The 16261-nt window shown below is 46.6% G+C and overlaps 1 protein-coding gene across 1 annotated transcript in view; it reads right to left on the bottom strand.

The window, feature by feature from the left end:
• IPO5 (importin 5) overlaps window positions 1–16261 on the bottom strand; it is a 614356-nt gene that overhangs the window by 457869 nt on the left and 140226 nt on the right. The window contains exons 7-8 of the mRNA XM_085622105.1: window positions 15773–15895; window positions 15551–15671 (exon numbers count right to left, since the gene is read on the bottom strand). Coding sequence (XP_085478231.1) covers window positions 15551–15671; window positions 15773–15895 — 244 coding nt within the window. The remainder of the gene's footprint in view (window positions 1–15550; window positions 15672–15772; window positions 15896–16261) is intronic.

Here is a 16261-nt window from a genome sequence, read left to right as displayed (position 1 = left end):
TTGTAATTAATTACTTTTCAGATTACTTTTGGAATTCCAGGTCTGGCTCCTAGAACCAGCCTTGGGTCAGTATTCAGAATCAAGTGATAAAAGTCGACTTAATAACTAATGATTTTTAAATAATATTTAGCTATTTCAAAAGTTAGCACTTCGAAAATATTTCAAAGAAAACATTCAATGGATCTCTATGGCAAGAAATTCAAATTGCCAGTAGAGTACTTTATTGTTACTTTAGTAATCCAGGACTGGGTACCTAGACCCAGGACTGGGGTCCTTATCAAAAACAGGTAAGTAATTTCGTTTACAGAAATGGTACGATTTTAAAAGAATATTTCAAATTTGCAAAAGTAGACACTTAGAAGAAATTTCACAGAAAAGCGGACAATGGTTTCCTATGGGAGAAAAATGAGTTAGAGGTAAGTATAGTTGTGAACACTTTTCAGGGTCAGGGCTGGGCACCAAGATCCAGCACTGGGAGCTCACCTAGGAGCAGGTGAGTAAATTCGTTTTTGTCACTTGGCTGATTTTTGGTGAATTTTTGCAGTTTTGAAAAGTTCACACTTAGAAGATTTTTGAAGAAAAAGCCAGTCAATGTTACCCTATGAGGAAAATGAAGTTAGCGGTTTAAGGGTAAGTACTAGACTGGCAGAGTTGAAATTCCGGGCATGGACTCAGGGGTCCCCCAGTGTCAAGTAGGTACAGTTGGTTCACCCTCAGCGGTTTCAGGACGGCCGGGTGCAGAGAGAGTTAGGCCCAATGTTATCCTAGGAGGGATAGGGGGGCCTTGGTTGGTGGCTGGTGTCTGGCAAGCCACGCGGCTGTGGGAGCTGGGCTCCTGGTCACTTACTCAGGGCAAGTGGGGAAGTAGGTTAGTGTAGAGAGGGCACTGCCAGGGCCACTCTGGCGGCTGGGTGCAGGGTGCTTTTGAGCCTTCGGGCGCTCAATGGAAATCAATGGGAATGTTCCGGTTTGGAAAAAGGCTGCAGGCTCGGGGACGAGGATGCTTCAGGTGCCACCACCACTTCGAGAGGTAAGTTGGGTAGTTGTAGGTTAGGTGGGAACCACGGGATTGGGCACAGGGGGCCGCAGGGCGCCAGGTGCAGGGGTGCCTTTTGATGTCGTAAATCTTACCCTCTGGTTGATCGCGGTTGGGGTGGCACTATGTTCTGAGGCTGCAGGCTTCTTCCGGAATGTCGAGGGGGGTCCTTGGGTGCCGGACTCGGGGTCACAGTCGCAGTGGGGTCGTCCTCAGGGTCTTTGTCCACTCTGGCACTGGCCAGGCTTGGCTGGTGCAGTGTGTTGGGTCCGCGGTTCCGGGCTGCTGCCCAGGGTTAAAAATAGGTTTCTTGAGTAGAGCCTCTACTCATGGGAGACCCAGGGGCTTAGAGCCAACAGGTAGCCAGGTCCTCCGGGGTTGGTGAGGTTGCTGGCCACGAGAGATGCCGCGCTGGTGCAGGTTCGAGAGTCGACAGGCCGGTAGGGCTGGGGCCAAAGCAGTTGGTGTCTTCTTCTCTTTTTAACAGCTGCAGGGCAGGTCCTTGTTCTTCTTGCTCTTCTTGTAGTTTTCTATCTGGAATCTTGGGAAGGAAGGTTCAGGGGGCCCCTAAATACTAGATTTAGGGGCGTTACAGGTAGGTGAAGGCCAGGGACCAATGGGTCCTTGTCTTGGGGTGGGTACACCCCCTATCCTGCCTCTCTCCTGTGGGAGGGGGGCAGTAGCCTGATCCTGATAGGGTAGGGCCTCCCATCTTCAAGATGGCGAGAGCCCGGAGATGTGCTTCACCTCGCCTCCCCCACCTGAGGGGTGGGGTGGGCAGGCTGGCACATCCCCTGTCCTTGTATGGGGTTTCCGGCCAAGCTTCCCGCCAGAGTGGGGGATTGCAGTGGCCTGGGGAAACTCCAAGAGGCGGCATGCCTTTGAAGCTTCCCTTTGCTCATCCTGGGGGAGGAGATTTCTCACCTCACCCAGGATGTGCATTGTTGCAGGCCCGGGAGAGCAGGGGCTCTCCCACCCAGGGGTCCAGCAACGTGTCTGCTGTGTGGCAGCCTGGGCAGCCTCAGAGCAGACGTGGATTGTAGGTTAGCTGTAAGGGGGCATCTCTAAGATGCCCTCTGGGGTGTTTAGTACATTAAATCCCACACTGGCATCAGTGTGGGTTTAATGTGCTGAGAAGTTTGATACCAAACTTCCCAGTCTTCAGTGGTGCCATTATGGTGCTGTGGAGCTCGTGTTTGACGAGCTCTCAGCACCATGTACTTGTAAATGGCAGCACTGTACTTACAGTGCCCAGGAATGGACCTGGGTACTGTAGGGGCACAGGGCTCCTGCTCCTGTGCCCACACCATAGGCATAAGGCACCCAGCCAGAGGGGTGGCTGACATATGCCTTGGCAGTGTAGGTGATGGGCATGGCACACAGAGATGTGTGCCATGTCGACTCTTTGTTTTGTCCTGTGCCCAGACACTCAGCCTGCAAAGGCAGTGTGTGTGTGTAAGGGTACCGGGCCTTTAAGGGTGGCACAATGAGTGCTGCAGCCCTTAGAGGCCTTCCCTGGTCACAAGGCCATGGGTACCTAGGGTACCATTTACTAGGGGCTGACATGTGGCCAGGGTTTGTCAATTGGGAGTTTGTATTTTAGGGAAGGAACACAGGCCCTGGGCACCTGATTGGCAGGAGCCCAGGGCACAACAAGGAAAAGTGCATCAGCTATTAGGCAAAAAAAAAAAGGGGGGGGGGGGGTTACTGCAACAGAAACCCACTTTCTCACAGTGGTCGACTGGCAGGCAAAGGTTGCAGACCGGATGTTGGTCCTTCTGCATGTATGTGGTGGCAGTTACGGCAGAATTTAAAAGGTGTTTTGTCCATTCCTGCGCTCAGTGTCCCTGAGTGCGCATTCTCCGTTGGACGTCGAAGATCGAGGTTCTCCTCCTCCTTAGTCGTCCCGGCTCGATGTTCTTCCTGTCTGTAGTCTCCTTTAATTTTCCTTCGATGAAACTCGTGCTCTTCTTTCTTCGTTAAACTCTGGAGCTTCTCGGTGACGATCCAGACCCAACGGCGGAAAAAAGAATCTGAAGATTGCGCCCCAAGGTGGGACTTCCGCAGGAAGCATGCCGACGTCCCGAGAAGTACACCAAATGGTGGGACGTCGACGCCCACCAGGGCTACAAAAAAAAAGACAAAATAAAGACTACGATTCCGGACCCAACCACCAGACCACGGAATAATGCACAGCATAGTGAATCCAGAAAGATTCACGTTGCAAAGCTCCATGTACCTCTGATCGGTCACTTTGAAACAGATTTAGAATATAAACGACATCTGTGGGGATGTGGGAAGCGGGGAACATTAGTCCATCTCCTCTGGGAGTGCGAGCACCTACAAGGCTATTGGTCTCAAGTATTGGACGAAATCGACAAACATCTGCACACAGACCTTCCCAGGTTCCCCGCCTATGTTCTCCTGGGTGTCACGAACCCACTTGCGTATCCCCTGAAGATTAGGAGAAGGTGACGGATAGCGATGGCCACTCAAAACAACATTGGAGGTCCACCCAGATTCCCATTCACACATGGTGGCTCCAGCAAATGTGGCACATATTGGGGATGGAGAAGATCTCGCTCACTTTGGCAGAGAAAGGTTCGCCATTTAGCAAACTTTGGCAGCCATTCCGGACACTCATAGCCCAAGAGTTCCGGGAATTAACATGCCTGGGGCATCGTGTCTAGAGGATGGCCCCTCTAGACAACTACAGAGTAGATCCGGCCTTAAGGGTGTCACGCAGTGCTAACTAATCTATAGTGGACAGGGGTGGGGGCTCTTCGTTGCCGTTTTTCCTTTCCCTCTCTCATCGGGGTGGGTTTGTAATGGTTATTTGATTATGCCACTATATGAACACATTGCACATTTTGAGTTCAGTGTAACTCACATGTGAAGCTTGATTTTCATTAGCTTTATTGGCTGTTATGTCATGAATAATTAAAAAGATTTAAACCTAAATAGAACCTATACTCCAGACATTGAATACCATTCTAGTACCCTGTAGAAAAACTCACAACCGGCAGAGACAACATCTTAAACTCTTTCCTCAATTATTGGACCATCAACATCCGTTCTATTGCAAGATTCAATCGCTAGATGATTTCTCACTTTTCTCATTATGCTCATGTAACTCTGGCTTGATATTCAAAACAATTAAAGGTAGTCTTCTGTAAGGTGCATCTTAAATTCAACTCAATCCCAATAGCTCTTCAAATACATTTGTTTGATTACCATGTCTCACTCCTCATCTCAACTGGTCTCATTTGTAGCTGTCATTTAAGCGGTTCAGAGTAATCCACCAACCCTTCTCTAATTACACAAAAAACATGCAACGTTTACTTCCATGATTAATAGGATTAATATGCTGCAACTGGAGTTCAAATTCTGGTGTCATAGCTCAGCATTTTTCCAATTGTTCTTCACTAATTCTTAAACTGAAAGTCTTTTAGAAAGGGTTTATTTCAATTGCTGTTAAAGTGGATTGCACAGATTCACGAAACACAAGGCACTTTTTTCCCCAACATGGCCACAGACTCTTGGACAATTTGTTTAATAAATGATGGCAAAATAACTGGGCTTCATTTGCAAAATTAGGAAGGAATATGCTACTTACCAGTATGCATCTGTTCTTGGCATGTAGAGCTGCAGATCTACACACTTGTGCATAGATCGCCATCTGGTGTTGGGCCCGGATGTTTGCAGTTTTTCCTCTTGGAAAGTCTTTGGAAGTCACGAGGTCGGTGACTCCTCCTTTGGATCGTATTGCGCATAGGCTTTGGCTCCATCCTCAGATTGTTTTTCGCCAACAGGGAAAGATTGAGCATAGTAATAACAGGAAAGATGCCCATGTGTGTTGTATCTAAATAAGATAAACTGAACAGATAAAGGTAGCCGGGGAGGCTGGTGGGCGTGTGTAGATCTGCAGCTCTACATGCCAAGAACAGATGCATACTGGTAAGTAGCATATTCCGTTCGAGGCATACGAGCTGCAGATTATACACTCGTGCATAGATTATATAGCAGTACCCTCCCTTGGCGGCAACCACCCGTATCTGTTGCAGTGGTTTGAAATAATGTTTTGAGTACAGCCTGGCCCACACTAGCTTGTTGCTTAGTTTGCACATCTACACAATAGTGTTTAGTGAAAGTGTGCGGTGTTGACCATGTAGCTGCTCTGCAGATATCTAATGGGATGTTCCATAAAAATGCCATTGAAGCCCCTATTTTGCGTGTAGAGTGGGCTTTAGGGGGAACGGATAGCGTTTGTTTTGCTTTTTAGTAGCAAATCTGAATGCATTTGACAATCCACCTAGCTATTACTGACTTGGAGATTGGGTTGCCCTTGTGTGGTGGAGAGAATGAGACAAACAGCTGTTTGGTCTTGCGGAAAGGTTGTCTTCTCTGTATGTAGTAGAGTAAGGCTCTTTTGACATCTACTGTGTGAAGAGCTTTCTGCAACGGTTTGTGGTTGCGAGAAGAAAACAGTTCTACCGCTTCGTTTATGTGAAAGGGAGAAATGACTTTAGGGAGGAATTTTGGGTTGGTACGAAGAACAACCTTGTTATGGTGCATTTGCAGAAAAGGTTCTTGAATGGTAAGTGCTTGTATCTCACTGACCCTTCTGAGGGAAGTGATGGCTACAAGAAAAGCGGTTTTCCATGTTAGGAATTGGGAGTTCACATTTGTGCAGAGGTTCGAAGGGAGACCCCATTAGTCTGGTGAGAACGATTTTTAGGTTCCACACAGGTGAGGGTGGCAGTCTGGATGGAATTATCCTTTTAAGGCCTTCCATGAAGGCTTTAATGGCAGGTACTCAAAAAAGTGATAGATGTTGCCTGTTTTGCAGATAAGCTGCTATGGCTGTGAGGTGCAGTCTAATAGACGTATAGGCTAGATTGCATCTTTGCAGGTGTAGTAAATAACCTAGGATGTGTTGAATGGACACATCTAGGGGATTGATGGTATTGTTGTGACAGTAGACAACAAAATGTTTCCACTTGGCGGCGTAGCACGCTCTAGTGGTGGGTCGCCTAGCTTCTTTGATGACGTTCATACAGTCAGGGGGAAGATTGAGGTAAACGAATTCTAGGATTTCAGGAGCCAGATCACTAGGTTGAGCTGAGCTGGGTCCGGGTGTCTGATCTCTCCATGGTTCTGGGTTAAGAGGTGTGGAGAGAGGTGTAACTTTTGGTGTGGTACTACAGATAATTCCAGCAGTGTGGTGTACCACGGTTGTCTGGCCCAAGTTGGAGCTACTAGTATGAGAGTGAGGGAGTGTTGTTGTAGTTTGGCACCACTAAAGGAATGAGTGGGAGAGGCGGAAAAGCATACACAAATTTGCCTGACCAGTACATCCATATCCGATTGCCTTTGGACAATGGGTGTGGATATCTGGCGGCGAAGCTTGGGCATTTGTGGGTGGCGAAGAGGTCTATCTGTGGATGCCCCCACAGTTGAAAGGACGTGTGAAGAACTTGTGGATGTAGTTCCCACTCGTGGATCTGTTGTGTCCGTCTGCTGAGTAGATCAGCCATAGTGTTTTGGACTCCTGGGACATGTTGGGCCAGGAGAAAGATTTTCTGGGGTATGGCCCATCTCCATATACTCTGTGCTAGCTGAGTGTGTGTGCCGCCTTGTTTTTGTATGTAGTACATGGCTGTCATATTGTCTGTGCGGACTAGGACTGCCTTGCCTGAAATCTGTTTGGAAGGATTTCAGGGCTAAGAATATCGCTAGTAACTCCAGATGGTTGATGTGGAGTAACTTTTGTTGAGGTGTCCATCTGCCCAGCATGGTGTGATGTAACAGGTGAGCTCCCCAGCCAGAGAGTGAGGAGTCGGTTGTCAGTATTATCTGAGGAACCGGGTCCAGGAACGGTCGCCCTTTGGAAAGGTTTTTGGTGGTCCACCACTGCAGAGAGCGATGGGTACGACCGTCTACCAACACCAGATCTGTTAATTGATCTTGGGCCTGGTTCCATTGGCGCACTAAGCACTCTTGGAGAGGACGCATCTTGAGTCTTGCGTGAGGTACTATGAATATGCAAGAGGCCATCATCCCGATTAGTTGCATAAACACTCGAGCTGGAAGGGAGTGTTGTGCTGTAAATTTTGCGCGTAGAGCCTGAATGCTTGTGATCCTGCCCGGACTGGGGTAGGCTAGCGCTTTTGAGGTGTCTATGGTGGCACGGAGGTATTGTTTTACGTGGGACGGTTTCAGATGGGACTTTGCGTGGTTTACCGTGAAGCCCAGTTGGTGAAGTAACTGGATAGTGGCATGCGTGTGTTGTACACACTGGTTGTATGAGCTGGCTTTTATTAGCCAGTAGTCTAGGTATGGGAAGACATGGATGTGTTGTCTCCTGAGGTGTGCTGCCACGACTGCTAGGCACTTGGTGAATACCCGTGGTGCTGTTGTGACTCCGAATGGGAGTACTTTGAATTGGTAGTGTTGGTTGTTCACTACGAATCTGAGGAACTTCCTGTGAGCGTGGTGTACAGGAATGTGGACATAAGCGTCTTTTAGGTCTAAAGTGGTCAGGAAGTCGTTTTGGGAGAGCAGGGGGAAGTACCTGCTAAAGTGTTACCATGTGAAAATGGTCAGTGTATGTATGTGTTTAGGGGCCGGAGGACTACAATAGGCCGTAGAGTCTCGTCCCTTTTTGGTATGAGAAAATATAGGGAGTAAACCCCCAGATTTCGTTGGTTGGTAGGAACGTGTTCTATCGCCACTTTTTGTAGGAGGGAGATTACCTCCTGCTTTAGTAATGCTAGATGTTCATGTGACATTGGGCGTTGTCTGGGTGAAATGTTTGGGGGGAGGGTAGACATTAGCTCTAGGCACTAGCCTGACCGAATTATTTGTGTCACCCATTTGTCTGAGGCAGGGGTCTCCAACCTTTTCTGTAGTGGGAGCTACTTCTGATCAGTGAAAATCATCATGAGCTACTAAATGCTGAGCAACTCGCGAATTGTTCCCAGAGTGCCCCCACTCCCAGCTTCATTGACTAAATGGCCTCTACAAGATGGAGCTACCCATTTAGTATATGCAATGCACATCATGAAACCAGAAAACCTATCCCAGCCTCCCTCTTCAACAAATTGCGTGATCCTGGCCTCTGCAGTCACCAGCTAAGCACACTACAATCATAAGAAAATATACAGAACCTGCAGAGCTGAAAGCCATAAAGTGAACATCTGTCTCTCATACCTGGTCATCTACTACACTGCTCCATCCCATACCACAGTAAAGGCACCTCTGTGGTCATCACGCATGACACTGAAACACTTCCACATAGGATCACAAAACAATGACAACACCATACCAACCACACACCCTACATGGCACAGCTTGCTGGCCATGTAGGTAAGTACCTCGGTGCCCCACAGCTCTTAATATAAATGCTGCGATACACCTATTTTATTACATTGTGCCTTCTTTTTCTTTATTACACATAACAGTAACTTGAAATGCTTGAGTTCAGGGTGTGCACTGTACAAAATTCTCCCCTAACAGACTATAAAGTTGTTACACATGACCTGCCTCTTAGTACATTAATATAGCATTGTCATAAAGGAAGGTGGCAGTCCATGACTGTTTCATCTTTAAAAACTATCACTTTTAAAAATGCATTTTAATGCAGTGGTGTAATTTGATGCTCCGATGAAATGCTTCACCATGTTGCAGAAATAAAAGTTGGTAATTTTTTTATTTAAAAGATACTATTTTTGTATGACCTTTGTGTCATTATTTTCAATATTTTCATACCAGTGCTCGTCAAAGGAAGGGGTCATACACCTAACTTGTTCATGTCTCAGCTTTCCCTGTCCATTGGTGGCAGAAAAATATAGCCACTACAGGGGTTGGGTACTTTTTCAAATGGCATACATTTAAAGTGAAGTTTTGAGCCTTATGTTTATTGTGCCATAAAATTTACACTTCATTTTAAATTTCTCCCATTATTTCATTAAATTAAAGAGGGATTTTGTTTTAAAATAAGGGACCTCTTCCAAGTTGTCCCTAGGCACAAATAGAAACCAGGAAATTATTATATACTTCACTCATCATTTCATTTAATTTTATTGAAAAGAAATGTAAAATGATGTTCCTGGGTCCGGTTTGTGGCCAGGAACAACTTTACAGCTGCCAAGTTTTCAGGTTGCCTAAGTTTGAATTTTAAGCAATAATATCCGTAAACAAATATATACCACAAATAACCCAGCTCTGAAACTGATGTGTAACCCCTGAAATGGAAGGTCACGAATCACAGTGTCTGACCTTAAAACAGAGCAGGCCTCAAAAAATTTTAAAAAGTATTACCTAACTTACAGTTCAAATAACTTCAATTATATGCTCTCCCTTCAAAGAGGAAAGTATATTCTTTATTTAGTTTCAAAATAAGGTAGTTTGGTCATAGACTTAAACTCACTGCACAAAATGAATGGTTTTGTGAACATTAGTAGAAGGCGACACTGTCTATTTCTTTAAAAAAAAAATAGGATTAAGGAAGGTTGAGATGCATACTTTACTTTATTGTTATTAAATAGTAACCATTTTTTCAGCCCAAGACGTTTCAAATAAAGGTTCACATTGGACAAACACTCTCTACCACATTGACAGGTCATTTGTTTTATCTGTGAGTGAGCTGTTCTTAAGTATACAATGTTTAGTTTATAAATACAGATGCCTCTCTGTGAAATACTACACAGCGAGCTAAGGCCAAGCATAATTCAAAAACGATTACACATGTAGGCCGCACCTCATGGCCAAGGTTTTTCAAACTACTTAAGACTTGTTGTGAACTAAACATATGACTTCCCTATTTGGTTCTGAACAAAGTGCACCCAGGTGATTATTTGTAGACTTACCATAACTTGGCCTTACTGCTGGTGCATGCTGTGCTGATCTGCTGGGATCGTACGTACAACAGGGGCAGCGGCTCTCTGTCTGAAGGTGGTATCATGTCAAGGACACTGCTGGCTGCGGGCATCACTCGTCCCTCTGTGGCCTCAGTCAATGCTGGTGCTCTGCTGCTGGCGTCACGCTAGGCAAAGATGCACGGACGTCTCTCTTGATTAGGCCTGGGGCTCCGGAGAGTGCACAGACTGCATGCTGCCTGCCAGTGCAGAGGAGTCATTTAAACTGCAGCAGCACTCTTTTAAAGACAGCTAAGCGCTGCTGGTAACGGCGTTATTATACAACAGGTGTGTGCCGCAGCCTCTCCAAAATGTAGGCCTGTCAGGAGAGGGCCCCTGATCTATACGATCTGGGGGCGACAGTGTGCCTTACGCACCCTCCACCTCCCACATGAGGGCTCATGTCAGTGTTCCTCCTGTTTTCACGGGGCGGCAATCATTGTCTGCCAGAGCTTGGGGTGGATTAAAAAGTAAAACATGCATCTTCCGACACCTAGTCCATACAGCCCCAAAGAGCACGACTTCCTCCTTCCCAAGTGGTGAAAATGTACTATTTGAACTTGAGCATAGCAGCGGCTGGCACTAGGAACAGCAAATTTAACCTGCAGTTGCCATTGTCTACTCTACTCCACTCTGCGCGCCTTGCCAGAAATAAAAGGCAAAGCACCGCCCCTCTGATCCATGTGTGGGCACTGCTGGGTGATGGTCCTGCTGTGACAGGCCACGTGGTATCAAGGAGGCCGCAGCAGGGTGGAGCGAGTCTCCATTTGATTGAATCACGCAGCCAGTCCCAAGGCCACAGCGATGTACACATTGCAATACGCATTGTAAGTCTCGAGGATAGGCAATCTGACATCACCTGCTTCTCCCCGCCCTAGATACCTTAATAGCCAATGGCAGCAGTGTGACATCAGACGTAACATCGGCAAGAACAGATAAGCGGCTAAAAGGCCTAAAAATAAACATAATGACAACGATAGGATACAAAAGTGAGCATTGGCCGAGAGCTACTGGCGGGTTGTTGGCGAGCTACCGGTAGCTCGCGATCGACCGGTTGGAGACCCCTGGTCTGAGGTGATGGTAGCCCAGACACAAAGGAAATTTTGGAGTCTGCCCCCGACCGGAGTGGGATGGTCTGGGGGGAATGGAGGAAAGTCATTGGGAAGGTGTGGAGGCAGAGTGGGCGGTGTTTGTTTTGCCTCTGCCTTTATTATTGTTGCCCCTGTAGCCGCCTCTTTGGTAACACCTTGTGAAGGTGGATTGGGTAGGAGCTTTGTATGAGGTGGAAGCGTCAGAGGAGTAGCCTCTGGATGTGTTCCGAAAGGAGGAACGGCGAAAGGAACGCCTGGGAGGGTGTGATTGTAAGGCTCCCATAGATTTTGCCGTGTCGGTGTCTTTTTTCATTTTTTTCTAGGGCCTCATCCACTTTTGGGCCAAACAGATGTTCTTGGTCAAAGGGATGGTTCAGGATGGAAGCTTGCACTTCTGGTTTAAATCCTGAGATCCTGAGCCAGGCATGGCGACGGAGGAGGACGCTAGTATGGATGGCCCTGGAGGCGGTGTCAGCTGCATCTAGGGCACAACGGATGGAGGTATTAGTGATGGTTTTGCCCTCCTGAATTAACTTGTTTGTCCTGTTTTTGTATTTGTCAGGGAGGTGTTGCATTATGGCTTCCAACTCGTCATAATGGGCCTGGTCATATCTAGCCAGTAACGCTTTTGTATTGGCGATACGCCATATGTTGGCAGCTTGTGATGCAGTGCGCTTGCCGGATGCGTCCAAGAGTTTTGACTTTGTCAAGTGGTGCTTCGCCTGACGCCTGGGAGTTGGCCCTCTTCCGTGCTGTGGACACTACCAGGGAATCTAGCGGTGCTGGCCCTCTGATGTAGGAGGGATCTGTAGGGGCGGCTTTGTATTTTTTGTCAATGCGCGGGTTAATGACCCTGGCTCTGACTGGGTCTTTAAAGACCTCTGGCGCATGTTTTACAACTCCTTTGAGCATGGGCAGTATGGAGGTGGCCCTATGCATGGTGTTGGCAGTATCGAGGAGGAAATCCTCCTCCACGGGGTCGGTATGGAGATCTACCCCGTGATAGTGTGCAGCCCTTTGGAGTAAATGGTTGAACCCCAATGAGTCTTCTGGTGGGGATGGTCTCGAAGGATAGAGATCATCTTGTGGGACGTTAGGGATGTTATAGTCGTCCCATGGGTCTGGGGAGCCTGTGGGAGTGGGGTCCCCTGTAGGTAAATCATGGGGCACGTCCCCCATGTCATCATGTGTGTCGTCATGATCATCATCATCATCCGGAGGGGGTGTTGGGGAATGATGAGGAGGGGGTGGAGAAGGGGGAGGGGGAGAAGGTGGAAGGGGTGGAAGAGGTGGGGGGGGGGGGGGGGAGGCATTCTGAAAAGTGAGGTAGTCCTTCCTCTTTGGAGGTGGGGCAGGTTTTTCCAGCTGTCTTTTTGATGCTGAGCATCAAATGTCCAGTTTTGGGATTCTTGGTCAATGTCTTTTGCAAGGGATCCGGTGTAAAGAGTTCTTCTGAAGGTGGTTTATCCGTCGGCGCGAAGTAGTCGGGCCGTTGGTTTTCTGGATTTAGTGTCCTGTTTGGAAGTATGCGGCTTGGAAAGGGCTTTTTGTTTGGTCGGTGCCGAGATGGGTTTCGGCTTCGAGATCACTGTGCCGGTGGCCTTGTGTGCATTTGTCGGTTCCGGGGATGGAGTCGGTACAGAGGAGGTGGATCTGGGTTTCGGCACAGAGTGTTTCGGTATGGGCAGGGGTGTGGAATTTATTAAAATATCTACTTGTCCATGGGGCAGGTTGCTTCATAAATCTACTTGTCCTGTAACAAAATCCACTTGTCCCATTGGTGCGGCGACAAATTATGGCAGCAATCTCATTATATAAGAGCTCTTATATAGCCTCTCTGATTATGCCAGGGCTCATACCATAGTAGTGTTTTAATACTAGCAATCCCTTTATGTTGCTACGTTTCCGCAGATCTACATACTGGGACCGAAGGTAGTGGTAAACAATAGATTAAGGGTTGGAATGTCCTTTTGAGTCTGTGCGAACCTACTAACTTGCATGTTTTAAGGGTTTTCAACAACTCTTCTCTAATCTTTTCCAATACATGTTGGAAATTTACTCTTGACAATGGCAGAAGTAAACCTTCTTCCAGAAATGGAAAAAAAGTGGTTGGAGGGAAAATAAACTTGCAAACAGGTTTTCGCATGAGCAAATCTACACATGCATATTTGCTCATGCTAAAATGCAGTTCACAAATATTTTCTAGGAGTACTATCTCTTGCCCTACTGCTGTAAATTCTTGTTAATTCACGAAAGCCATATTGCTGCCCTTAATGCAAGGACATATACCAAGGGTGCACCTTTGAGACTTTCTTTAATAATGGGGCCCCTAGTTTGGTCTGGTGTTAACCATGACCTTTTGTATTTATCAAAATTCTCTCTCTGTATCGGCTGGCTTCACGGTGAGTGACAGCATTCTGCTCTTTCACAAGGAGCATATCGGCACACAAATTAGTTTTGTTCAGTGCCAGTAACTAATGTGGCAGTGTGTGCTTTTTTGAGACCAGAAACAATTTTTGCTTTTACCAATGTTTGTTATAATGATGAGGGTCCAGCAGCTCTTACATCAATAAGGTTTTACAAAAACCATGCCAACACAAGTCACGCATTGCCAAAACGAAAAAGCTGACCACCATTTCAGACCTATTGTCTTTGCCAATGCTTGTTTATTTTTAGGTTTCCTAAAATCTTATTGAAACTGGTTACACTGATTTTCTAATATGAATATTTTGGAGAAATACTAGCATGCATCAACACATTTTACTAAATGATGCTGCAAAGAAATGGTACCTAACATTTTACAGCAGTTTAGCAAAAAAAAAAAAAGATTCCTACTTTCATTTTTTAGTAACATTTTATATTGAAAGCAAAGATTCAATAATCTTGCTTTCAAGCTTCTGCAAATATTTGCATCTAATCAGAGAGCATTCTGGGAGCATTATGCATAGCCTCATATTGCTAAACTTTGAACCCGTTTGTACACATTTTTATACTGGAACCACTGTCAGTAGTGCAGTCAGAACTTACATTTACTGAGAGCGCTCACCCTAATAAAGGCTTTCAATTAATGAACCATAAATACAAGTTTGAACAGCATTAACATATGCACACAAATATTAACTTAACTGCAGGCAGTGCCCTTCCCTGATACTTAATGGGGTACTGCAAACTGGCAGCCAAAGGGTTTGTGCTGCAGGGGGTTGGGCCTGCTTGTCCCAAGGACAAAATGCAAATTAAAACTTGTTGCCCTTGACCCCAAACAATATGTCCTGGGTGTCGGGCTATAGGAATTCCACATCCCTGATGGGGCTCGTGCCGAAGGAGGCCATTTTCTTTCGGTGTCGGTGTGGAGGAGTGTTTGTCGGCACGGACGGTGGGCTGGCTCAAGCCAGAGCCGCCGGAAGGCTTAATCGGCTTCTTTACCGGTCCCGAAGGAGCGTTGTGGGAAGCAGTGTCTTTGGTCTTACCTAGGCCCGGAAGCAAAGGCGTGACCGAAGCCTTTTTCGGTGCCGGCGAGGGTGTGGGGGGCAAATTGGTACTCACGACCCTCTGTGCCGGAGTGATGTCCTCCACATCTGAATCGTCAGCTTCGGTGGCGCTGACGAGGCTCTCGTCGGTGTGGTGTTCTTCTGGAGCGTCGACGCCCTCTCCGAAGATGTCATCTGGAATCGCCGTCGACTAGTGCGCCATGGTCCTTCTTGCTCTTCGGTCTCGAATAGTTTTCTTTGACCGGAAGGACTTGCACGCCGGACAGTCTCGAGCCTCGTGTTCAGGGGAGAGGCAGAGATTACATACTTCATGGAGATCGGTGTGGGGGAATTTGGACCCACATTGAGGGCACTTCTTGAAGGGAGTCCTTTACATGAGCCAGGACCGGAGCTTGGGTAGGCATGAAGGCTGGCGACGACTGGAATCGAAGATCATGATCGATGAGAGCCGCGTCGAGTGTGGAGATCGCGATCGAAACAATACCGCGAATTGGGGCGAGGATTGCGCGTCGATTGAACTGGAAACCTGTTCGGAACCGGAGCGCGAAAATCACATCCGAGCCCGATGGCAGAAAAAAACAGAGGATGGAGCCAAAGCCCATGCGCAATACGATCCAAAGGAGGAGTCACCGACCTCGTGACTTCCAAAGACTTTCCAAGAAGAAAAACAACTGCAAACATCCGGGGCCAACACCAGATGGCGATCTATGCACAAGTGTGTAATCTGCAGCTCATATGCCTCGAACCTATTTATATACTGTTACAACTGGTGAGGAATAAATTAAGGCCATGCATATTTTAATAAGAAAAAACCTGAACCTTAAGAGGGCATGCATTCTTCATATCACTGTTTAGAGTGTTAATGAAGACTGAAACCACACGCACTGAACTAAAGCCATACCAGTTTGCTCCGTCGAAAGCTTATTTTCATTACAAGCTTCCATTGTCAAGTCAAAACTCAAGCAGACTGGCTGTAATTGATGAAATTAAGTCAAGAAAAAAGTGCACTATACTTACTAGTCTGTGAAAGAATACTTGTATGCTTCCTCAACATAGCCGCAGCAGTCTCAGAAAGTGTCACTATCACTTCAAGTGCCAACTGTCGTTGCATATTACTCAGGGTGGTATCGGCGCACAACTGCAAGCAAAGAGTCAAGGTAAGAAGTAAAAACACTCAGGTCGGATAGGGCTGTACCAAACATTAAAGGAAAACATGGGACACATTCTAAGCAGATGTACCTTCAGACTCAACTGTAATGTAGGCTCCAGGTGTGGGCGCAGATATTTAGGAACTGTATCTGCAATCTCAACCAAGGCTTTCAGTACCAGATCATCGTTCTGGTAACAAGATTCATTGGCAGCCTAAACAAAGACAATGAAACGCAAACATTTTATTTAGATAGAACAAAGATACGAACACAAGATAAAGGAGTTGTCATCTGCAAGATGCTTTGCTTGCACGTAAACCAAAACACGATAATTGATTGCAACGTACAAAGTGCTGTTTTGTGCGAGCAGGCACTAAATGCATAAGAAATTAATCCCTGCCTGTGTAATACACATTAAGCAGTTTATTAGGTTACACAACTGCAGTACTGAAATTAACAAAATGCTCCATTTGTCACGTTGCAAGTGCCAAATTTAATTCGCAAAGATGGGAAGTGCACCAATCATAAGCCAAATTACATCAACTAGAACACAGCATCCATATTACTGAAAAAATTGAAT

Source organism: Triturus cristatus, chromosome 8, assembly GCF_964204655.1.
Source record: "Triturus cristatus chromosome 8, aTriCri1.1, whole genome shotgun sequence".
Taxonomy (NCBI): domain Eukaryota; kingdom Metazoa; phylum Chordata; class Amphibia; order Caudata; family Salamandridae; genus Triturus; species Triturus cristatus.
Note: the sequence above shows the minus strand (reverse complement) of the source record. Positions and strands in the feature narration are given on the sequence as shown.